The sequence below is a fragment of the Anoplophora glabripennis genome, unplaced genomic scaffold, assembly GCF_000390285.2.
Source record: "Anoplophora glabripennis isolate ALB-LARVAE unplaced genomic scaffold, Agla_2.0 scaffold225, whole genome shotgun sequence".
NCBI classification, from domain to species: Eukaryota; Metazoa; Arthropoda; class Insecta; order Coleoptera; family Cerambycidae; genus Anoplophora; species Anoplophora glabripennis.
In genome coordinates, this window is record NW_019416658.1 from 436,227 (window position 1) to 461,970 (window position 25,744).

Genomic DNA, 25,744 nt, shown 5'->3' on the forward strand with positions numbered 1-25,744 from the left:
AGTACTAATTTGAAATAGCGAAATCTTTTAATCAAAGAGATTATAAATACAGAAGGGAAAACACCCTTTATGAATGTGGCTCTCCTAACGGAAAGCGCAAGTACTGAAATTTTTATGAACGGAATATTAAAAAAAAAGACTAATAAAAGATGCTTTGCTGTACAAATACTTTATGTATATATATTTTTAAAGGTTTAGGTGAACAAAAGAAACTCATAAAACTTTTTTAAACATTTATTTGAAATGCTATTTCATCCCAGTGTTTGATATGACAAAAAAATTACATTAAACTTGGAACTGATAATAACATCTTTCCTTATCTGAAACTATTCACGAGACTTGGAATTTTTTTTATATAAACATATCATGACTAACACCAGTCTTTCTCTTCATATAAAAATATATAACTTGAGATTCGTTCGATAGAATATAACTAGCTAAAAAGAACATAAGAATCGAAGCTATGCCAATCATCAGCATTACTGTATTGCATTTGAGATTGCATGTATTGACACTGAATTATTATACAAGATAATAGTAAACCACCCCTTCCTCGATCCAATTTATGGATATCCGAGGTGATTCTGCGGCAAAAAAATATTAACGACAAATAATACTGCAAACGAGATATGTCCACGAATTAAACAGACCGCCTTTGATTATCTAACGCATAATAAAAATTGTCATTATCCAAACGCGGCTAAATCCGTACTGCTCAGCTTGGTGTAACTTCATTAGGTACTACCTAAAGTCGTCTACGTGTTGATTATGTACTGATAAACCAAAAAGACTGATGCTAGTCGTAGCGATACGCTATTCTTTTTTGTTTTGGTCGAACGACACCTGGCAAAATACCCAGTCCTCCATGAAGGAGGGCACGAAAGCCTTGGAAGTCGTAAACTTCACTGGTGGCTGCATCTTATCCAGCTGGGACTTGTATTTCTCGATGGCGTCGGGAGAGGAAGATCCGTTCAGCTAAAACGAAAAATTCAAAAATTTTTTAGGTAATAAAAATATACTTACATGTGTCATGAATTTGCCGTCAGACTTGAGGACCTTGAAGGACATCTGAAGGATTTTGTTCACGAAAGTCCACAATTGTCCTGTGAGACTTTCCGAGATGGGAATATCTGTTAGGTCACCAAAAATGTAGTCGAATTTTCTATCTTCTTTTATGTACTGCTCAAGAGATTTCATACAGTCACCAACGATGATCTAAAAACAGAGCGATTATTTAAAAGAATGCCAAAACGAGATGGTTTTACTAACTTTGTAGCTAGGACCTGAATAGTTATCAAGAACGTCTCCGCACACAGAACGCATGTGCTTCGCGCAAGCTTTCATAACCACATCATCGATTTCTAACATAATGACTTCTTTGGGATTCTCTTTCAACAATTCATACAAGAGAGCGCCATCACCACCTCCTAAAAAAAAGGCAATTAAACATACACATAATTGAGCTTAAATTACATACCCAATATCACAATTTCTTTATCTTTGTAGTTTTCTTTGCCCCTTGCCATCAATGTTTCTGTATATATAAGATCTGATTCGGCGATATCTAAAAAAGAATTAAATTCAACAAGTCCGTAAATTGCATCATACACATATTTACTTTGTAGATCGTCCAAGACTAGAATATTCCCCAAACTCTTCGAGTGCACAATTTGGACTTTTTGGTAAGGCGTAATCTGTTCAAAGACGATTTCATCGATATCGTATTCCAAAAGTCGCTCATCTAAAATTATTAACATATGAAATCAATGTATTCGTTGAATGACATCAAAACAAATAACATTAAAAACGTTTTAATACTCACAGCTTTGACAAACTTTAGACACAGACAATTAACTACTAGAGTAAAATTCTAAATTTTACATGCTCTCAAAAAAAAATCAGCATCAGAGTTAACATAATCAAAATTATGTAATACTATAAACTGTGATAACATTTGGCTCATGATATGATTGATAAGGTTTTAGAAAATTGGTGGTAATATATTAAACATTAAATCTGATGGAAGCAAAAACTAAAACAACAAACCTGAGCTGACAAAGTATGTCATGTAAGTGCCCCTTTTTATAGGCGGCAACGCCATCGCCTTGGAGACGTCGATAACCCGTTCCAAAACGTCCTTTTCGAGTTGTCTAGACCTCTATAACATTTTAGCATGCTACTACAACTGTATGCTTACGTGGGGTGCAAAAATATTGATAAACATAGTAAAAAATAAAACAGAAATAAATTTGTCTGCAGAGTTTGTGTCGATTTCATTTGCGGTGTATTTGGTGCCTTTTTCTTTATTAACCTGATAAATATTAATTGAAATATTCAAATAATAGGAAATTCTGGGTAAAATTTAACCATCTTTATATATTCCTAACATGTATCAAGGACTTCTAGTGGTTTTGGTAATACCTACAGGATCAAAGTATTATTATTATTAATAGACTTAAACAGTGTATTTATAAATCATGTGTCACGTGAATGAAATGAAATGGAGTAGGAATGTTGTAGAACGAGTAATATTTTATGCTAAAATAATCTTGTAACAAACCCTCGTTTTACAACTTTCTCAAATAATTAGGCTGAAAACCCATTCCGATAGCTTTAGACACATAGCGAAAGTAAATTCATTCAAAATATAAACCACCAAACTACAAACAGCTCCGAACCTGAACTGGACAAGTAAACGTCAACAATAGCCCCCCTTTTGATGGGAGGAAGCATTTTCGAACGAAATGAATCTAACGACACTTTCAATTTTTGTTCTAATACTCTGCTCAGCTGCAAGAAACGTTATAAGGACACAGTGAAGTTATAGAAAAGTGTAGTATACTTACATCGTAAGTCAGAATCGGTTCTTGTTTGTCACCTTTGAAATAATCAACATTTATAGTTATCAATCCGTTGCTGTACACTCTCAAATTGACCGTGGCGCCGGGGTCGCACGTGTATACCTTTATCAGGCCCCCATCGTAATTAAAACTGTTGATATGCTTCAAACTGGTCAAATATTCGCGCAAAATATTCTCGACGTTCGTTGCTACCACTGAGAGACGAGATTCGTTTTTTACGACGCTTGGATCCACCGAAAAATCTAAGAGGATTGTATTAACAGCCATCTCTGACGATATGTAATTAAAGTCACAAGATCTGCGGTTTTGAATATATCGATTTCAATTTGGAAATACCGAACATAACCCTACTTTTGCAGCTGTCATTAATTGACTTCCTAGTTCCTAAGTTAGGCAACCCATAAAACATATGTTTTGGAAGCGACACTGTCGTCATCTTGTCGCAACTAGAACTACTCCTCGTAGATCATTTTGCTTGTAAAGAAATCTATCAGAAACAAATCGAAAATTGCAATAGAAAAATTATTCAATAAACTCTTTTGTAGTTCGTGCAAACGCAAATAAATATTTCGTAACTCTATTTGAACTACCAAATCTAGTTGGCAATGACACACTTTATACGTCTTTTTAATGTTGAAAACTATCACTACGAAAAGTGACATAATCGCTGTTTTAAAAAAATATTATAAACATATAGTTGAGCAAAAAAGACAGAGACCGCGTTTTAGCTGAGATTTGCAAAGAAGATAAGTTTTTCATGGTCGCATTTTTAAGTAGGTGAAGAGCGGACTAGTTTTTAAAACCAGATCAAATTAATCATCCAATTTTTATTGTAAGGTCAAGTTTTGAAGCATGTTGTATATTACTGTAACCTCTAAAGAAATAAGAAATTTTTTATGAAGTTTTCTCCTTGTTACGGCCCTGCAAAGCAGTCTTATGTTGATGACATAATCATAAAATCCAAAAGGATCAAGTGCTCTGGCTAGCTCCGGCCCTGACCTAGGAAGTCTTATCCGTACCTAATTACAATTACCTAGTCACTCTCGGTATTTGCTCTATTTTAATTCACGGCACCGCCTTTAAATTAATAAAAGCGGCAAAGCTGTAAACGCCACGTATGATTGCAATTTTCAGCGCTAGTTTTTAGCCATCCGATTGTATCAAAACAAAATCGAGGCGTTCGCGCGCTCCAGCTTTTGAAATCTAGTCAGTCTGTGCGCGAATTTTGTCTCGATCGCGTTGTCACTGATTTCAGTTGAGCCGTATTCGCTTGTTTTCGATTTTCGGTGTGGCCACGAGACCTGCTGTGTGTTGGATGTAAGTGTGGTACATGTATTTTTATTTTGCGAACGGCCCCCAGTTTTTTAAAAAACAAAATAGCCGATATTTTCGGAACTTTTTATATTCAGCGCGCCCCCTAATAAACAGAAAAAATGGCAACGTGATTTTTTAATTACAAATGTTGCTGACATACAGTCTGTTTTATATTTTTTTCATAGATTAACTATTTTCTAGAAAAAAAGTTTTAATTTGATGTTTTCTGGACGGTGGGGACTTAAAAATAAGAAAATTCGATATATTGGACGTTATTTTTCAAATTTGATAAAAAAATATAATAAGAATTTACTACATTAGAAGAATAAATCCGTATTTGTATTATTTTTAGTTTAGTGTCTAAGGCCATTGGTTTTTGAGATACAGAGTTCTGAAATTAAAATAAAAATCTTATTTCAAATATTTCTGAACTTAACTTTATCTGGAAATATGATCATTTTCGAATTATTATTTTCTAAATGACAATAATAATTTTAAACGTATAACTAAAACTATCCGTTTCACAAAAAAGTATATGGTAATTTTTTATTTAAAATTCAATTTTAAATATAGTGTAACAATTAAATATTAAAAAAAAATAATAATAATTCGAACAGAAAGCCTTCTCGGTGTTCTTCAAATAATAAAACCTATTGTTTTTTGACAAATTAATTTTAAATAAATTGTGTCGTAAGCTTATTCTTGATTTAAAACACAGCAATGAATCGTTTTCGAACAAAATGAAACGCATCGAAATAACAAAAGTACTTAAATACCGTCATCTAATTTCCAAAATACTCAGTGGCGTCGAAGTTCTAAGGTTCTCTAGTGCCTTTCAGTGTCTCCGCCACTGGTAAGGCATTTTGGTCTAAAGTGATCCAAGCAACAGCCATCTGAAGTTACGACATGTCATTAGAAGACGCCCTGTATAGCGAGCAACGGACAAACGTTAAACAAATTCAGATTCCCTTGACAACAATTGTTTTGGTCTTACATTTTGTGAGTCAATTCTAACAATGACATTTTAGTAGTTAGTATTCTAAAACAGTCAACAATTGCCTAATGTTTTCCATGGCCTACTTAGGCAAGCTGCAACGTCGGGGAAAAACAAACAAAAGAAAAGGGGGTGTTAAATGTGAAAACACGGATGATAATTTTCGGATAAAACTAGAAAAAAGTCTAAAAAGGAATTTATAATGGTGGTATAGACAGGGCGTTACAAAAGTGTAGGTCGACCCGAGTGAAATAATGATCCATTTTTAGAGACGTGATGTCGAAATTTAATTAAAAAGAATGTTGTTTTTAAGATATTGATTTGTAATTTTGCACAAATTGTTGTCTTATGCTGACACATTTTTTTTATAGTTAATTAGTTGTGCATCCTTAAAACAACTTTAATTTTGACGAAGTTGTAGTTAAGTGTCCCTCTAATTTACTTTCTAATGTGCGAACTTGGAATAACTTAATATTTAGATTTTAAGTCAGTTTATAAGTATTTCAATGCCAATTTAGACATTAGATTTTATGATGAATTTTGCAATAGCGAAAAAGTAAAACGAAACATTCTCTGATCTAAAAAACGATATCCTTGAATCATAGGCGTACGCAGGAAAAAATTAAGGGTTCAATGAACACATTGACCTCCGTTTTGTCTCTATTTTTTTTTACCAATAGTTTATAAACGTTGTATTCTTAGGGTAAAAGACGTTGAAAATTAACTTAATATACAAACAAAAAAGCAACATTTACTAATAAAATTATTTTTTTATTGCAAGTCTGTGTCTTGAAAGAGAAGCGTCTGCTTGATAGAATACCAAAAAATAAGAATATTTTTTCCAATGGACCATGGATCTTTAGTTTTTGAGATACAGTGGATCAAAGCAAACTTTTTAAAATACTCTTTTAGCCAATCTTTTCCATAAAATAGAATAATGTTTTGAAATTGAGACAGGTAAGGTTTTAAGGGAGTTTGTGTTAGTGTGGTTAGTTTTTGACCGTCTGCTAGAGGTCACTAGTTGCGATCTTACCCATTGACTCTAAGACATAACTATTTTGAGATTAGTTTTTTTACGGTGTGTACAGCACATATACTTATTATCTAATGTATATGGTACAGCATATTATAATGTAAAATTTCATTCTACGTCAAAATGATACCTTTGTTGAAAACGCATTGTTTTCCTGAGAAAAACACAATTGACAATTCCAAAGTCAACTAGCTTCTGTTCCTTAATATGCATTGTATTCGGAAACGAATAGGCCATTCTTCAAGAACACCTTCCAAGGATAAAACAAACGAATTTAAATCAAGATCATGAGCATGGTATTGCTTCCTTAAAAAGTTATCGAGAGTTACACATTTTTTTAAATTCCATTTTAACTAATACTAATAAAGAAACAAGGAACTTATTCTAAAATGATTTATTTTCAGCCAAATAGGCCACCTTTAGCCACCAATATTTTCATTTCGCTGTCGGCACTTTAATCTCATTCATCTGTTTTTGGTGACCTTGTATAGAGAAACGCTGATCAGGGCCGTAATAAGAATTTTTTGTTTGTACAGGAAACCTATTTAAATAAATAATAATCACGATGAACACAGAAGTAATTGAATACATTTTCATTAAAGTTTGGTACAACTAGCACCATTTATTTTTCAATAGATAACATTGGAAGTGCTGGTAGTCTATTTTTACAATCTAATTTATACTTTTACTATCTTTAAAAAAACACACAAGAAACAATACGTAGGCAACAAAATTTTACATTACACATAAACAAATTATGTAAAATATCATCACCACGAACGGTAGCGTAGTCGGCCGAGCATGCGGTGGCAAGTATTTCTCCGGACTTCCTATTCTGGTCCTGGTTTGATCCCTGGCGTCGGCACTGGCAATGTCGTTGGATAATGGGCGTTTGTCTGCGTTTTTTCAAGTGTAACCCCCTTCCGCACAGGCTTTGGTTTTGAATTTGGGGGTTGTCTCACTTCTCCGGAGTGTTTTATATATTTTTTATGTTAATAAGAAAAATACGTTGAATTGCCTTTATTCGGTTACGGGCAGATTAAACAGAACCCAAACTGCATAGGTAGCAGTAATATGCATTACTCTCACTCACAAAGAACTAAATAAATTTGACAATTAAAAACCTGTGACAGTTCATGTCATGTTAATTGTTACTTACCTGCCAACGGCCAACCTAAGATGTGCGAAACAAATGGAAACATCATTTTAAGAATGGAAATGTTTATTCGTAAATAAAATGGAAGCCAAAGGGTTTAGGTATAGGGAAACTGTAACAAAGTTGTACTTAATTTTAATGCATAATGCGAATACGTTAAAAAAATTAGGGGTTTCCATTTAAAAATTTCGAGTTTTCCACATTTTCTGAACTTCATATTCGATAATTTTTTTTGACCGCCCTGTATAAAAACTGGAAAATTTTCTTGTCACATTCGATAAATTAGGTCTTCCTCTACAAAATGTCCAATTTGCACAAAAAAATAAACGTATGTTTCCGGGAAAACTAAATTTTGCTGACAGTCTGCATCTGTCAATTTTTGTTTAAAAATCAAAATACCTATCTCGGAAACTGTCAATCCTAAGTTGAGTTGAGTGTGCTATATATTTTCAACTTAAAAATGGATGCTCTTTCCAAAAATTAAATAATATACAGGGGATTCCATTTAAAATAAGAAAGTTAGTATCGACTTCCGGTATAACCGAAAGTACGATGACTTTGAAAATATTTTAGCTTAGTAGGCCCCACGGTCCGTATCACACCATCACAATTTCAAAAAAATCCTTCGAGCGGTTTGCCAGATATCCATCGATAGGTAGAGTTCGTGGTGGGACACCCTGTATAAGCTTTCGTTTACAAGTTATCTTTAGCATGTTATTTACTAAATTAAAAGAAGTATAATTGTTGCTACCTACATATTTTTTGCAGACTAAAAGCAAATATCAGTAAAACTTTTTTGTTATCATTTTTTCAAATACAAATAGAATCGTAAGAGACCTAACCTCGAAAACGCTAGATGGTCAAAAAGTAATAAAATTAACATATTTAGTATATTTAAATACTTAGCCGTACCAAATTTCAAAGCATTATATTGTTTTTTGGAAAATATGATCGTACGCGGGAGCGCAAATGGCTCCATCTGTCGTGCTGACTCCCAACTGTTCAAATTCAAATGGCCACAGTAGGAAGCGACCTGCTATATTGCAGGTACTTGTTGCACGACTGCCACCCACAGAGGGCGAAGACAATGTTTTAATTTCCAGTGTTGCGAGAAACAACTACTCCGGGGGCTAAATGCCCCTACCGGCATTGAATTATACTCGTAACACCTAGTGCAACAGCTAATCTCGTTCGTCAGTTTAACCCACCAGGCACAGACCGGTTTCGGACTTATTAGTCCTCATCAGTGTGTCATAGGTGAGACAACCGACGAACGAACCAGCTGTTTTGCGTCGTGTCGTCATGACAAGGAAATACATTGTACGTGGGAGAATACACCCTGTATAATCTAGTTACCGAAGTGTTTCTCTTTTATTTTTGCGCGAATTCCATAAAATTACATATTCCATGCCCAATAACCGGAAACGGTACGGGCTGGAGATCCAGTAAAAGTAATTTGTAATTTTCAATTTACAATTTAAAGTCGAACCTCTCGGTGAAAGCTGCCTTCTAAAAACCAGACACAAAATGTATGTGCTCGGACCGTGGTAGCATCTAAAAAAGTGGATCCGCTCCATTCGCTTCAATAATTAACATTTTCGTATTTCGAAGTGAAGAGGAGAAAAAAAATTGAAAATCGCCAGTCTGCTAGAGTTTGTTGTCTCGCACAGTGTGCAGTGCAATTCAATTTTTTCTCGGGCACATCTAGCTGTGTCGCAGTGGTTGCGGTTTGGACGTCTACGTCTAATCAATTTACCTGTGGCAACAAACGCGTACAGGGTGTTTTGGGCCGGTGAATAAATACATCGCCGTTTTCTTTTCTAAATAAACTAACGAGTTTATGCTGAAAGTCCGCTATCTTGATTTCTGCTCAGAAAAAGCCGCAAAACAAACGAAAAAATAAAAATCAAGAGTGCGTCCGACCGAGCTGTCACGTCCGTCATTGCATTGTTGCCTTTTGCAACACGATAAATCAAAAACTTTTACAGACAAGCGCGTCACGTAATATCTTACGATCCATAAGAGGGGTCTCGGTTTGTCGAGCATTTTTTTAGGTACGTTTAATATTGGCATGGCGGTTTTTTCAATGGCAAAAATCGGTTATGCAACCTCGCGCTCTGTAAAAGTACCTACACTCGTTTGTAGTCACCTTGAAATTGTTTCTATTAACGGCTACCGGCCAGAAACTGCAAGCATGCAGTTAAATCAAATTATCAACAGAGGTGTTATGATTGTCGTTATCGAAGGGAATTTGCGGATAAGAATGCACTTTTTATGAGTTTTAATTTGGAACAATAGATGCCGTAATAAAAACTTTAAGCTTTATTGGTTATACAGGGTTTATCCGGTGTTTATACAGGGTGAATCAGGGTTGATTAGAAGAAGTTTAAATTATTCGAATTCATGTGGACAAAATAGGAAAAAAATTAAAATCTGCATGAAATCACATTTTTTTTTTAAATACTTTAAAGAAGTTTTATGCAGACCGATAAAACATGGGCTAATAATTTCTTTAATTAAAGATAAAATTCGACATAATGAACATGAAATTTTTCATAGGTGAAACACGAACTAAATGATAAAACTAACACGCTTTTTAATAAATGGAAAATTTCGGAAATTTCAGAACATTGTCCTGCCCACAGACCGCCTTTTGTTAGGTTGTTCAATTGTCATTATACAGGGTGTCCGCGTTTTTTGTAGCAGGACTTTCACAACTTGTACTAAAAGTCCTTAAAAGTTCATGTAAATATATATGTATAGATGCGTCGTTTTCGATTTACAGTGTTCAAGTTTAAAATGAGAATTGATTTTTTATTCGTAAAACGAAAACCCCTTTTTAGACTTTGTTGAAACTTGGCAACATTGTTTGTAATAATAATACTCATTTTCTCACATAATTTAATTTGTCCTATTTTCTCCAGTGGCGTCACAACAAGATACCAGCTTGATAAAAATAGAAAAAAATATGGTACGCCACTGCTTTTTGGTAAGTTTGAAAATTTTCTCAGATTTAGCTATCAAAAATACAACTTTTTTTGTTATTTAATTTTTTTCCTATCTCGCTTTGTTTAGTCAGAAATAAAACATTTTCATGAATAGGTTCGAGATTTGCTTAATTTATTTATTTACTTGTTACAAAGTGTGCCGTGAATATGTCTGTTTTTGAGTTGCCAAGGATTTTTTGTTGGGACCTTACATCCTGCCCAATAGATAGATAGGTCAATTATTTCTTGAATTTTTAACTACCCAGCATGACAACATGCTAGACGATGTTCCTTTTCAACAAAGAATTGACTCGTTTTTTCAAATAGATGGATGCCCTTCCCAGTACTCTTTGATGGTACGAAACTGGCCGAGTATCCACAGAGATGGGTGGATCGTGGAGGTCCAGTTGTGTGGCCTCCGCGATCGCCTGATCTAACACCACTGGATTTTTTGTTTGGGGATTTATTAAGGATGCAGTTTACTCTACGCCTGTTAACTCGCAAGAGGAACTTGTACGACGAATCCGGAACGCTGCTCTCAGAATAACTCCACATCATTTGAGAGACGTTAGGCGGTCTTTGATACGTCGCTATAATTTGCGTGTAGAACGAATTGGCGGGCATTTCGAACAGCTCCTTTGAGGTCTATTTATACAATAAGTTGTTTTCCATACCGTGTTGTTTATTTGTTTTATTATCTTACAATAAACTGTGTGAAATAAAAAGTTTTATTTCTGTCTAAACAAAGCGAGATAGGAAAAAAAGTAAATAACAAAAAAGTTGTATTTTTGATAAATAAATCTGAGAAAAATTTAAAACTTACCAAAAAGCAGTGGCGTACCATATTTTTTTCTATTTTTATCAAGCTGGTATCTTGTTGTGACGCCACTGGAGAAAATAGGACAAATTAAATTATGTGAGAAAATGAGTATTATTATTACAAACAATGTTGCCAAGTTTCAACAAAGTCTAAAAAGGGGTTTTCGTTTTACGAATAAAAAATCAATTCTCATTTTAAACTTGAACACTGTAAATCGAAAACGACGCATCTATACATATATGTTTACATGAACTTTTTTTTTAAAGGACTTTTAGTACAAGTTGTGAAAGTCCTGCTACAAAAAACGCGAACACCCTGTATATTTTTTTTGTTAGAAAAATAATTTTAAACAACAAAATTATGAAGTCGCAAAAAATCATTGGCGTAGAAATTTTGCTTTCATTTTTTATTTTTATGTGGACAGGGCAGGCATTAGGGTGCCGTTCGAATAAATTGATCGATGCGAAGCTTCAGATAAGAGGCACACATGTAGAAATGTGAAAATATTCGAAGCAAAACTATAGCTTGTGTTTTATAATAATCCTGTTTATTCTACAATGATGCGAATAGTGGAATTACTAAAATGTGAATTAGATGATGCTTCGCAATGTAAAGAATGCAGTTATAAGAAGGCAAGTGTTGTGTCACTTTTTATTTGAATAAAATTACATAAAAGAGAACCCCGCCCACAGCCAACCTTTACCACATTGCAGCCGCCCTAACATTTCCGATCTCTAATTGTAATGTTTTACTGATATTTACGATACATTTTAAATTTAAAATGTTTTTTAACGATTCAAATAATACATTGCGTGATAGTTTTCAAAGAGAAGCATTTCCGACAGTACTTTTTGCACAAGAGGGTTCATCTTGGGAAGACAGGGTGTCCCAAATGTAATAGTACAGGGAACAACAGCGGATTCTACACAGTAAAATATTACGATTTAACCAAATTTATCTTAATCCAAAAGTTGATACTTCACAGGTCATCATACCGAAAAAGAGTTATAGATATTCCACAAATTTTGGGCTTCGAACATAATTTTGCTATTATGTATTAGAGGGCGCCGCTTGCCGCACTTTGCATCTCTTCTAACAGTCGTTACAGAAAATGGATCACTTTTTTATTAATTGTTGAATATTTATTTGTTGTTATTTGATTGCATCTTCTTGTTCTTTTTTTTTAATTGAAAACCATGTTTCTTTTCTTTCATATTAGCATTTGAATTTAATAATTGAAGAGAATCGATTCTCACTTATTTTTTTTATGGCTACTAATTGTAAGTTTGAAAACATCTTTTATTAATTTTGTTTTCCAAAGCCTACCTTAGAAAAGTATACATTCCGATACCAAATGATTTAAATTCATTGCACTGGAAACTTTAATGGTGAATATCTCAAAAATGGTTAGGTATTTGTATCTCGACACTTGGAAAGTATATTTTTTTATATATCAAAGTACATAATCAAATAAAAATAGTATCTGAAAATGTTGCAAATAAATATTAGCAGACGAAATGTCAAAAAATTTATTTTTTATATGTACTTGCTACTTGCTATGTCTGAGTAGACTGGGATTTGTATTAAAATTATAAGTTGCATTATTTCCGAAAAATGTAACTTCAAGATAATAGTTTTTTTCCAGAAAAATTGGAAAATATAGAAAAATCTTTGACAACTTTGACAATTCACAATAACAAACGCCAATTTAACCTCAAAAACCTCCCCCGCCGGCGCCGTTTATATAGTTTTCGTTGTTTCTCAGCTTTCCATGGCTTACTAAGAACAATCTCTAAGAACAATAGAAAGAAATAGAACATATTCTAGGAACATCATGAAACAAATAAATAAACACTAGGTCGAATTTCGCTACAATATTATATTATTGTATACTTAAAATATATGTAGAATAGCTATTTATGATATACGTGTTAAAAGTAAGATTTTATTTTGTGAGCGAAAATGATTAAAAAACGAGCGTAGCGAGTTTTTTAACTTCACGAACAAAATAAAATCACTTTTAACACGTATATCATACACTATTTTTTCTACAAAACTGTTAAAAGTGGGCTTTTTAATTGTCATTTTTGATGATTTACTTTTAACACGCGTGTCAAAAAATGACATTTTTAACATCAAAAATGACAATTAAAAAGCCCACTTTTAACAGTTTTGTAGAAAAATTATTTTATTAAAAATATTAGACCATTTCCACTTTTAGCAGAAGCTGATAAATCTTCTGAATATGTTCGGAATGACACTGAATCTGAAAATCTCCAAGTGAATTTGCAAAATAATGTATTTTTTTTTCTAAGCTAGTCTTGTTAGTTTGCTTTTATTTATTAAAAGCTAAATATGTACATATCAGGCCCGGTCTGGCTCTTTCAGGGGCCGTCGGGAAATATCGAAATCGGGGCCTATTTCGTTTTGTCTGTTATTAGGGTGCATATCGACTCTCCCAAGGAAAAACTGTCGTACCTCAAATTTGGTTATACTGAGATAATTGCATTTGAATAGTTGAGAAAATAATAATGTTCGTTATTTTTTTTATTACAAAAGCTAAATCGTTCTTCCTTAACAAAGTAATTATTGTTTAGGTCGTAATTAATTATTGATGATGTAAATAAAATAGTTTAGGTTAAGAGAAAAATGGATTTTGAATGAGTTACTACAGCTTTCGTCGACAAAATTTTTATTGAGAAACAACTTGCTACACTAATAAGGTACAGAAAAATTAAACATTTTTTATTTTTAGATAAAAAAATAATTGTTAATAATCAATAATGACATAAAAGGAAAATTTATTACGATTCAGAGTCAGAGTCATCTTCTTGGTCAATATTGCTTTCTTCCTGGTGGTCAGTCTTACTAGCAGGCCGAAGGGAGTTGTAAAATCCATGATACATCGGTGGTATGAAATTAGCCTTACACAGACCCAAAAGACCGCTTAATTTTTTACCATCAATTGGCAGCAAACCTTGATACAGTCTTGGAAATTGATATTCTCCAAAATTATACACAAAAAATACTTTCTTTGGAGACTTTGGATCGCAGTGGATTTCTCTGATTTTGCTGATTTTTACAGCCTCTCCAGTAATATCTTTTTTCGAGTTTTGTTTCTTTGAGACAATTGAGACATTTTTTTTTTACTTTGTACTGTGGGGAAGTAACTTTGGTCATTTTTATTAGACTAATCCACTGATCAGGAGTGTATATAGCAGAATGACGTTTTTTGCATATTCAATCACAGCTTGCATGCTGTCATTTTCATTCTGCGTGTGGCCAATTTCAAGAAAACGGTGTGTTATTTCCAAATCTAAAGTCATTGGTGGATAAGCAAACATCGCAAAAACAAAACGATTACGGTTTTGACTACCGCAATTATTGGAATAAAGAATAACCTTTCGTATGCCATTTTCTTTAACAGTTTTTAAAAAGATCCATAAACAACTTCCAATTTCATCCGGTCCTCTCTTCGATATTTGCTCATGCCATACATAGCAATAGCCTTAATTGCTGCCTAGATCATAAATTGTAAGTTGTATGTTGCGATTTTACTTTTATAATAAAAATCAAAGCATGCTGTTATTAGAGATTTATCATTTTTCTGCAATTCTTTATCAATGTCTTTCAGATTTCGAACCGCGATTTTGTTTAAATTATGATTATTATAATCATCTTCGATTTTTTCTGTTCTCTTCTCGGGATCTGTATTCTTATAGGCAATACACACGGAACACTGATCTTTTTTTGGCTTAAAGAAAGCTATATTAAATTTCGAATTAAGAGTATCCCTGTATTGTCTGAATGTAGCTACTGCATTTCATTTTTTGTTGTTTTGCATATTCTAAATACCTACTTTCTGTGCATTCGTGAAATACTCAAACCTTCTTCCAAGTACATTCCTTTTGATTTTTTAATGAAAAGGTATAAGTGGAAAAAGTTTTATGTGTTCCATTTTCCATAATGTTTTTTATTAGAGCATCCGGGTTCATATGCAGTCTAGTGTTGTGTTTTCCTCTTCTTCAGAAATTGCAAGCGTATTTAAAAACATCGTTTTGCAAATTTGTTTCTCATTGTTGTCAATGGCAAACTTATAATTGCGAGAAAAATTCCTTCAGGAATATTTATTATGTACAGTACCTAACCTGCTCTTTTTCTCGTGTCACGCACCTTACAAGAAAATCCCACTGCCGAGTATGATCTCCAAGGTTCCAAAATTCGTCAAAAATGACTTTTCTAGCTTCTTCATTAATTTTTTTGTTGCATTTAAACCTATCGACCCAGGCTACAGGTACAGAAAATCAATAATAGTTTGGACATAGTCCGAGGTTTTTAAAAAATTTTAAAGCTCGGTTATTATTTATATTCTCATTTTTTCTTCCGAGCACATAACTTATACGGCTATAGGGTAAAGGGTTATTATAAGGCTAAAAGATTTACAGTTTGGGAGTTATTAATTTCATTCGTTTTCCCTCCAGGCCCACGGCTTATAGATAAAGGAGTTATTAGTTTAAAGGGCTTATGGTTTGAAATATATATTTATTTATCTTTTTCTTTCCTGTAGGTACACAGTTTATAGGGCAAAATAATAAAACTTGTGTTATTTTTTTGACCTGGGAAAATCCCATTTCTACAAAAGATTCAATTTTCATTTTTATGTTCTTCTTTTCAATTTACGGTGGCTATATCTCAAGAATTTACAAAAAAATTTTCTTATACTTTTGGCGCCTCGTTAGTCGTTTGGGGGCCTATCTGCCAAAATAAGTCGGGTTTTGCCGACTGCCCGACCTGGCCAGACCGGGCCTGGTACATATACAGGATGGTCCTTAAGTAATTGTACATAGAAGTGTAGTAGATTTGTGACTCTAAAATATTACGATTTGAGCCAACTTGCCTTAATAAAATATTGATAATAAGAAAGATACAGGGTGTTACAAGTGAAATTTCAAAATTTATTTTTCGCAAAAACTTGAACGTTTTTGGACATTTATACAAAAAAAAATTTAACTGGGAGTTTTTTGCTATGAGAAATCATAATTTGGTATCTAATTTAATGTACCTCTTAGAGGGCGCTACATAAGCCACATGTGTGGCATAAATGTACGCTAATCTTTTTTGCCCATCAAGCTAGCGCTCTTTTGGGGAAAAAAGGCACGGCATTGTAAGAACAAAAATGTATACTTGTTAACAACCTCTAATCTTAACGGTTTTCGAGATAATCGAATTTTAAAAATCGGCTGCATAATACTTCTTTAATTCATTACGAGAAATATTAACGTAGAAGTCGTATACGCTTATCATGTTTTTACATCAACAGGATGAATATTAACGTAACTAAATTTTTAAAAATTTTAAAAACTAAATAAAAACAGTTATATTATAAGTTTAATAATCATAATTAGAAATGAATTTTACACATATTAAGAAAAGAAAAAGCTAAGCTAACTAACATAACAAGTTTAATTATGTCAAAGTAAGTGTTCGATATGTCCACCATTCTCTTCGATGCATTTATTCATACGTTCCATAAAATATGGCCTCATATTAAATAACATGATTGGTCCAAAAGAAACTGCAGTTACATTTATTTCTTCCCAAAGTTGGTTGCGTGTATTTATGGGACTTTTATAAACAAGTTGTTTCATTGCGCCCTATACGCCAAAATCGAGAGGATTAAAGTCTGGGCTACGTGCTGGCCAAGGGAAATGACTACCACGACCAATTCAGCGTTCAGGAAAGTTGGTATTTAAATATGTTCTGACTTCTCTCATATAATGAGGTGGTGCACCATCTCAGCTATGATTATTTCTCAAATTAAAAATACCACGGCGGCTAAATGCTGCCTCGTTCGTAAGTAATATTCTATTAATAAAGGTAGGTGGGGTCAAGATTTTGCCTATTTCGGATATCACTTGCAAATTGGTATCTTAATGGTAGATCTGTTGGCAATAAATTTTGCACAGGCGGAAAATGGTAGGGGTGATATTTATTGAGGTTTAGTCTTTTTAAAACTGAAGTTTTACTGATTCCTAAAGCTGAAGATAATCTTCTTGTACTAACTTGAAGATCATCTGCAACGTGAACCAATTTCATCTTCTTGATCAGGCGTAATGATTCTCGGTCGGCCTAAATTATCACGTTTAGGACGAAATGAACCACTTTCGCCTAAATTTCTAAATAGATTTTCAAATGTGTGGTGATTAGGTTGCAGCCTGTTTGGATATCTTCTGAAATATTCCCATTTCGCAACACGTTCGTTGAAATATTGCTGGCAGTAAATAATAACCATATCTTTCATTTCTGTATTAGAAAAATTATTGTCTCGGCATTTTCTGCTATTCCTTAATTATCTGAAATATTCAATTAAAACTTTTTCAAACGTCAGATTATGAAAACAAGAATGTTTAGCTGTTAAAATCATTCGTGACTTCCGTCTACTACGTTATTATTTCTCGTAATGAATTATAGAAGAATTATGCAGCCGATTTTTAAAATTCGATTATCTCGAAAACCGTTAAGTTTAGAGGTTGTTAACAAGTATGCATTTTTGTTCTTACAACGCCGTGCCTTTAATATCTTTTCCCAAAAGAGCGCTACCTTGATGGGCAAAAAAGTTTAGCGTACATTTATGCCACACATGTGGCTTATGTGGCGCCCTCTAAAAGATACATGAAATTAGATACCAAATTATGATTTCTCATACCAAAAAACCCACAGATAACAATTTTTTTGTATAAATGTCCAAAAATAAATTTTGAAATTTCAGTTTTAACACCCTGTATCTTTCTTATTATCAATATTTTATTAAGGCAAGTTGGCTCAAATCGTAATATTTGAAAGTCACAAAGCTATCATACTTGTATGTATAGTTACTTAAGGACCACCCTGTATAAGCAAATATATTTTAATAAATATTTTTTCAAGGGTTTCTGTTTCGGATTTCATTGCACTTTTTCCAATATTTCCACTAATAAATAACACGCATTTTATTTTTTATGGCCCCTTCTTACTATCTTTCAATTCAAATACTGCGTTGGCAATGTTGTGCGTTGGAAAATATTACTTAACGTTGATATTAAAAATCGACTAAGAAATGTGTTATCTAACTACTAATGGAATTCTACATAAAATCAGTATACCTGAAGTACAAAATGTTCTGGTTATTTCACTTTACGATTATGTGTAATATTAATCGTAAAACAAAGGTTACCAGCTTATAACTAAATGACGTAAAACGGTAGTACTGTGACTAAGTTTAATATTTTTATAGCAAAAGTAAAAGGCACGCTTTACGAACGGCTAGATGTAATTATTATTTAACTTGACAAAGGAAGTTGGTTTATACAAGGTGGTACACGTCTAAAACCTGCTCCACTTTTACCAGTTTTGGTACAAATAGATTATTTAAAAAACTGTCCAGTTTATCGATACAATTTTTAGAATAAACAGCAATTGTTATAAGGTAAATCGCAAGTCGAAATTATCAGGTGTACCTACCGAAATTCACGCAAGATTTGAATTTTGCGCCATTTGTGCTGTAAAGTGTTGCCAATGAAAAAAAGCGTTATTAAAAATTTTTCAATTATACAGGGTGATTCAGAACTTATCCAAAAAAAAATTCTGGATGTACAGGGGACCCTTACAAATACAATTTTGTAAAGAAAAAATCAAAAAGGTCAGTTCGAAATTGATTTAAAAATACACTTCTGCACGGCACTGGAAACTGGTCCACTGTAAAACCTGACCTCGCACAATGCGACCGGTATGGCGGCGTGATAAAAACGGACAAAAACTTTCGCAAGGAAAGAAATATGTAAATAGAATTTTATCGCACCTATTTTATATCGGCAAATTCAAATGCTTTTGCCTTTATTAATTATTAATAAAATTAATTTGTGTTTTTAAATAATAAAATCATTTGACATACCCGATGCTGCAACAGCAATTGTTCAAAATTTTATCCACTCACGTGTAAACACATTTGGGTCCGTCTTACTCACTTTCTACGAACTAACACAAATGATGTCTTGTTTCACCATAACACAAACGCTTCACCATAAATTAAAACGATATCCATCAACTCCGAGTACACGCAAACCATTTTTGACACTAACTACCCATTTTTGACACCAACTACTAAAAACGTATTATAAAAACCACAGATAACAGGTAAATATCGCAACGACGATTGCAAAATCCGAATTCAGTATTCGGAGTCGATGAGGCCACGTGGCGAATGATGCTAGAGACTACAGTTGTCCAGCTGTGTAGTGGTTTAATGTGCTATAATTTCAATAATTTTTTTCACAGAAACTGTAAGGATTTTACAAACATTTTTTTTACAATATTGACTCCATTTCTCATGCCGCATCTATTCCCAAATTTTTTTGGATAAGTTGTGAATCACCCTGTATAGAAGTCAGCAGATATACAGGAATACGTCTTTTCAATGCCCTACCAATCCACATAAGTAATATATATCAGCATCAATTTAAAAATAGAATAAAAAAAATTCATTTGAGAAATGCATTTTATGATATTGAGTAGTTTTTTGCAGTGATTTTAATCGTGAGCTTCGAGCTATTGTATTTATTATAATTTTGTTTTATTCTGTTATAATGTGCATTTAATCTGTATTCTTCTTTTTGCTTAATGTTATTACTACACAGGGTGTCCGGAAATGATGAGCAAAAAATTCAGGAGATAATTCTAGACCGAAAATAAATCCTACCTCTTTCTATAACATTTTTTCCAAAACTGATTATTAATGGAGTTACAGGGTGTTAAACTTAAATTTTATTTGCATTTTTTTTGCAATACCTTTTGCCACACTCATAATATTTTGACGAAATTTCGTATATGGGGGTTTTTCGGGATGAGGATTATAAATTTGCCCACCGTTTTTTCGCATTTTACAGAGGGCGCCACAAACGAGCCTTTATTTTTATTTGAATGGTTCCAACTTTTTTGTGCTACACTTTATGCGACTTTTGACTGAATATTTTTGTTCACCTAACCTTTTGACATAAAGAAAGGTATACTTTATTTGTTTCAATAAATCTAACCGTTTTCGAGAAAAAACGCTAAAATAACATTGCTTGCATGTGATGAATACGAAATCATTTTAAATTATTTTCTACATTAAACATAGCATGCTTTGGAAACAAGCGCTTAGTTGCCTTGGAAACAAGTTNAGGGTGTCCGGAAATGATGAGCAAAAAATTCAGGAGATAATTCTAGACCGAAAATAAATCCTACCTCTTTCTATAACATTTTTTCCAAAACTGATTATTAATGGAGTTACAGGGTGTTAAACTTAAATTTTATTTGCATTTTTTTTGCAATACCTTTTGCCACACTCATAATATTTTGACGAAATTTCGTATATGGGGGTTTTTCGGGATGAGGATTATAAATTTGCCCACCGTTTTTTCGCATTTTACAGAGGGCGCCACAAACGAGCCTTTATTTTTATTTGAATGGTTCCAACTTTTTTGTGCTACACTTTATGCGACTTTTGACTGAATATTTTTGTTCACCTAACCTTTTGACATAAAGAAAGGTATACTTTATTTGTTTCAATAAATCTAACCGTTTTCGAGAAAAAACGCTAAAATAACATTGCTTGCATGTGATGAATACGAAATCATTTTAAATTATTTTCTACATTAAACATAGCATGCTTTGGAAACAAGCGCTTAGTTGCCTTGGAAACAAGTTTGTGGAGAATTAGTTTTGACCGATAGTAATTTTTGTGAAAATTTGTTGTTACGCTGATGGTGATTAATGACAAATAATAAAAAAATAGCGTCCTCAATAAATAAAGAATGGTTTACTAACAAAATTATAAGGTTAAAATACATAAGTTACTAGAACAATACAAATACAAATTAAACATTCAAATCAAAGGTTCAAAGTGACGTCCTTCTTCTTCAATGCATAAATTAATTCGTCTTAAAAAATTCCGACGAACTCTATGGAATATTCCTTCCTTTTGCTTAATTACCTCAGAATTAGCAACAATTCTTTTTCTCAGTTCATCGACGCTATTCACAGGTGTCCTGTATATAAGCGTCTTCAGATAGCCCCAAAAAAAGAAATCGATTGGGTTTAAGTCAGGGGATCTAGGGGCCCACTGTACAAAACCACCACATCATATCCACCTTTCAGGAAAAGTTTCATTTAAGAATTCTCTGGCCGCTAAACTAAAATGCGGTGGCGCGCCATCTTGAAGCAGCCACATTACATTTCTTAATCCGAGTGGTACATCTTCCAATAGAATAGGTAAGTGGTTTCTTAAAAAATCTAAGTAAACTTCACCATTGACTCTTTGTGGAAAGAAATGTGGCCCAATTAAGTAGTCCCCTTCAATACCGGCCCACGCGTTGACGGAAAACTTATTTTGATAACCACGCTCTATTGATAAATTAAGATTCGCATCAGACCAAAAATGCTCATTGTGGAGGTTTATTAAGCCATCATGGCCAAATCCAGCTTCGCCCGTGAAAAAGATATTACGAACAAAATTTTGGTCACCATTATGAAGTATTCTAATTGTATTGCAGAAATTCACACGAGCAGCAGGATCTACGGCAGATAAGGCTTGCACCTTTTGGTAGTGGTACGGATGAAGGTTTTGTTCGCGTATTGTTTCATGTACGGAGCTCTTTGGAATGCCCTCCTGAATAGCAATTTTTCTTATACTTACATTGGGATTATTCTCTATCGAATTCAAAATACGAGCTTCTGCTTCTGCTGTTCTAGTATTCCGTTGTCGACCTACATCAAAAATTCTAGTTTTGAACGATCCAAATTCTCCCAGTCTTCGATGAATAGTACTGAACATTCGCGATTGGGGTAGGTTTCTATTTGGAAATGCTTCGCGATACAAACGTCGTGCTGCAAGAGCATTGCCAGCAGCTAAACCGTAATAATAATGCATGTCCCGCAACTCCACGTTAGAGTAATTGTTGTTCATTTTTATTATTACTATTTATAATTAACCACCATCAGCGTAACAACAAATTTTCACAAAAATTACTATCTGTTAAAACTAATTCTCCACAAATTTGTTTCCAAGGCAACTAAGCGCTTGTTTCCAAAGCATGCTATGTTTAATGTAGAAAATAAATTAAAATGATTTCGTATTCATCACATGCATGCAATGTTATTTTAGCGTTTTTCTCGAAAACGGTTAGATTTATCGAAACAAATAAAGTATACCTTATTTATGTCAAAAGGTTAGGAGAACAAAAATATTCAGTCAAAAGTCGCATAAAGTGTAGCACAAAAAAGTTGAAACCATTCAAATCAAAACAAAGGCTCGTATGTGGCGCCCTCTACAAAATGCGAAAAAACGGTGGGCAAATTTATAATCCTCATCCCGAAAAACCCCCATATACGAAATTTCGTCAAAATATTGAGTGTGGCAAAAGGTATTGCAAAAAAATTGCAAATAAAATTTAACTATAACACCCTGTAACTCCGTTAATAATCAGTTTTGGAAGCAATATTACAGAAAGAGGTAGGATTTATTTTCGGTCTAGAATTATCCCCTGAATTTTTTGCTCATCATTTCCGGACACCCTGTTATATGTGTCTTTAGTGTGACGTCACATATTTCGGCACCCCGCAACAAATTGTCATAGATGAAATTGTACAGATCGAATCTAACCCTTGTGTACTATTTACATAGATATTATAAAAATGAACAACTTCAAATTAATTTATTTTTACAAGGATTTAGAAGTATTTAAGAACAACCAACACGTGTTTCGTAAAATAGATACACTAATGTGCTTAAAACTTACAAAACAAACGATATAAAAGAATATTCTTAAATTTAAATAAAGTAAAAATTTAACATTAGCCTTGTTATTCCGAATTGTTGTTGTTGATATGTTATTGCTGTCATCATTATATTTTCATATTTTCTCTTGTTTTGTTTAATCTTGGCATTTTCTAGTTCTACTAAGTATTTTTTATTGTTTTTCTTGGTGTTGTACTGTGTCAGTGTATTTATCGTGTTTTTTTTCTTCAAATGGTTTATTATAGACGTACTCTTAACCAATACCAAACTTTTCTTAAATGATATCCTTTAACCAGGTTAAACTGACGAACGATCCTAGCTGTTGCACTAGGTGTTGCGAGTATAATTCAATGCCGGTCGGGGCATATAGCCCGCGGAGTAGTTGTTTCTCGCAACACTGGCAATTTAAACATCTTGTTTTCGCCCTGTTGGCGACAGTCGTGCAACAAAAGTACCTGGCAAATTTTAGCAGGTCGCTTCCTTCCGTAGTAGTCATCTGAATGGCATAGTTGGAAGTTGGCACTACAGATGGAGCCATTTGCGTTCCTCGTACAAAGTGGTATATTTCTTTGAAAGATTTACATTGTTTAACAATTTCGCAGTATGTTTTCTATATTAATAATATTTAGATACATTTTTAATATTGATTTTAGATAGCTATTCATTATTAGCTATTTACTAGATATTGTTGGTGTAATTCAATGCTAATTGGAGCACGTAGCACGTATTGTAGTTGTTTTCCGCGATACCACATATCTAACCCATATGCGACACTCCTTTGATAAGGCACAGATGCCGCCGTTGAACTTGTCCATTTAAACTGGATGCTAAACGTTGCCAGATTGGACAATAAAAATTGATATCTGAAGAAAGTGTTGCCAATTCGAAATATTGAATGAACATGAACATAAAATGTTTACACCTACATTTATCACAATTTTCACTTAATTGATAAAGTGTCTGTCTAACCAGGATGATAAATTAGATAACTAATATATGTATTAAAATAAAATTGCTAAGTGTTCATTAATTTTTTGTTGAAATAAAATACCTAATAACAAATTATACACATATTTAATTCTACATATTTTATATTAGGAGTATTACTAACATTTTTATTAATAGATTTTATGTGGTAGTAAATTCGCAGAATTACAAGTTACTTTATTAAATAGTCCAAAGAAAAATTTGGACAGGGATGTTGAACTGGAGGTACATCTTTACAAAAATTATAAATGGTGTTTCCTGGGTAGTTACAAATACAATTAGCAATCAAATTTGTTATCTAACTGAATAATGAATATAGAAAATATGTCATTTTAACTTCCAAAAGGTATTACACTAGTTATGTAAATTTGAAATCGTTTTATCCATGCATTATTAATTCTGGGTGTCCACATTTTTCTATCGACATCTAAAAGAACAATTTATATTATAAAAATTTAATATTTAAACAATTTTTATAAGCAATTTAAGATTACCTATATAAAAAGTAATAATCATACAATTGTTCTTCTTTAGGAAACCGAAAAAATGTATATTTTTATTTTCTTTCTTGCATTTCCGATACTGATTTAGACATTCTTTGTAACTGCAAATAATTGTTAATAAAAACGCCAAAGTTTTAAAAATAAATAACTATAAATCCACTGTAAACCACTTTTTAAAACACTTCAATACAGCTAACGGCAACAATGTTTACAAAATGCCCAAAATGGCTATTATATGATTTATACGTAACGTCACTAACATAAACCACACGGAGATAAAACATGTACGGAAGTATTCGGGCTTCATCGGTAATGTATTTAATTCGCAGATAAAAACCGTTCATACGTAGCATCATTTTATGGGCAAAATAATCAAACACTCTATTTTACTCTACAAAATTTATATATCCTTAAAGTTTTGTATTTCATATTTATTCTGTTTAATGCCGAAATAATAGTAAATCTGAAAATATCATCTTACGTTGTCACACAGCTGTTCTGTTGGGAAATACGCAAGCGTTCAGTCCCTTTAACTTGGATGTATCTCCATTCGTGTTGCACAAAGTAGCTCTATCTCTCTAAGTGTCGCATATGGGTTAGATATGTGGTGATACTAACAAGAAATTTAACCTAGGCTAGATATCTTTTGTATGTCTAGATTTTTGGTATCGAAGAACATTGTTTGACATTTGTGATAGGGTTTTTTAGAAGGAAATGTTTTGAATTTGTGTGAATTACCTTGATACCTGTATAATAAAGAATAAAGTAAATCTATTTACAAAATATAATGCCAATATCCTTTAGGAATACCCGTGATTAGTAGCGTCCTCTAGAAATTAAAACAGTTTTTCTAAATTGCGGAACTTGCCACTAGATGCCACCCTGGTGTGGACATTTATTAGAGTCCCTATTTATTAAAGTGTGCCATATGATTCAAATCAACAATCCGCAAATATGTTGACTGCATACATTGTTGCTTCTCAGCAAAACATTCATAATTGTCTCAAAATTAGATAATCATTTTAAATTACAGGCCATTTATTACCGTAACTACCTACAAATTTTACTCAAGCCATAATTAAGCCGTATCTTGATATGCACATTAGGTTAATTATATTTATCAGAAAAGACAGTTTGTAGCTAATAACCAAATAAAGTATGTTTAAATGTGAAGGTCGCTGGAAACGGAATTTTTAAGAAAAAGATATCAAAATCGTTCAGTCCACATTATTGATAATAAAAACAATTTGGAATTTTTGGAAAAAATAATTCAATTC

General features: G+C 33.0%; 2 protein-coding genes across 3 annotated transcripts in view; one reads left to right on the forward strand and one right to left on the reverse strand.

Annotated features, from left to right (window-relative positions):
• Window positions 1–228: 228 nt before the first annotated feature.
• On the reverse strand, window positions 229–3,217 carry LOC108908009 (spermine synthase). Of its 2 annotated transcripts, none has more exons than XM_018711899.1 (7): window positions 2,847–3,217; window positions 2,047–2,158; window positions 1,619–1,741; window positions 1,478–1,564; window positions 1,270–1,427; window positions 1,024–1,215; window positions 229–975 (listed from the first exon to the last, which is right to left on the reverse strand). In XM_018711899.1, exons 1-7 carry the CDS (start codon window positions 3,126–3,128, stop codon window positions 814–816), a joined length of 1,116 nt encoding a protein of 371 aa, XP_018567415.1. In that variant the 5' UTR covers window positions 3,129–3,217; the 3' UTR covers window positions 229–813. The 2 variants fall into 2 exon arrangements, with proteins under 2 accessions (XP_018567415.1, XP_018567416.1); XM_018711900.1 differs by lacking the exon at window positions 2,047–2,158 and adding an exon at window positions 2,679–2,790.
• Window positions 3,218–4,036: 819 nt separating this feature from the next.
• LOC108908035 (scavenger receptor class B member 1) overlaps window positions 4,037–25,744 on the forward strand; it is a 122,752-nt gene continuing 101,044 nt past the window's right edge. The window contains exon 1 of the mRNA XM_018711942.2: window positions 4,037–4,178. The gene's annotated coding sequence lies outside the window, so the exon portion shown is untranslated. The remainder of the gene's footprint in view (window positions 4,179–25,744) is intronic.

Coding starts and splice junctions, on each gene's coding strand:
- LOC108908009 (XM_018711899.1), bottom strand. CDS start 3,128: ATGGCTGTTAATACAATCCTCTTAGATTTTTCGGTGGATCCAAGCGTC. Junction 1,742..2,046: donor GACATACTTTGTCAGCTCAG/GTTTGTTGTTTT, acceptor TAATAATTTTAG/ATGAGCGACTTTTGGAATAC. Junction 976..1,023: donor ACGGCAAATTCATGACACAT/GTAAGTATATTT, acceptor TTTTCGTTTTAG/CTGAACGGATCTTCCTCTCC.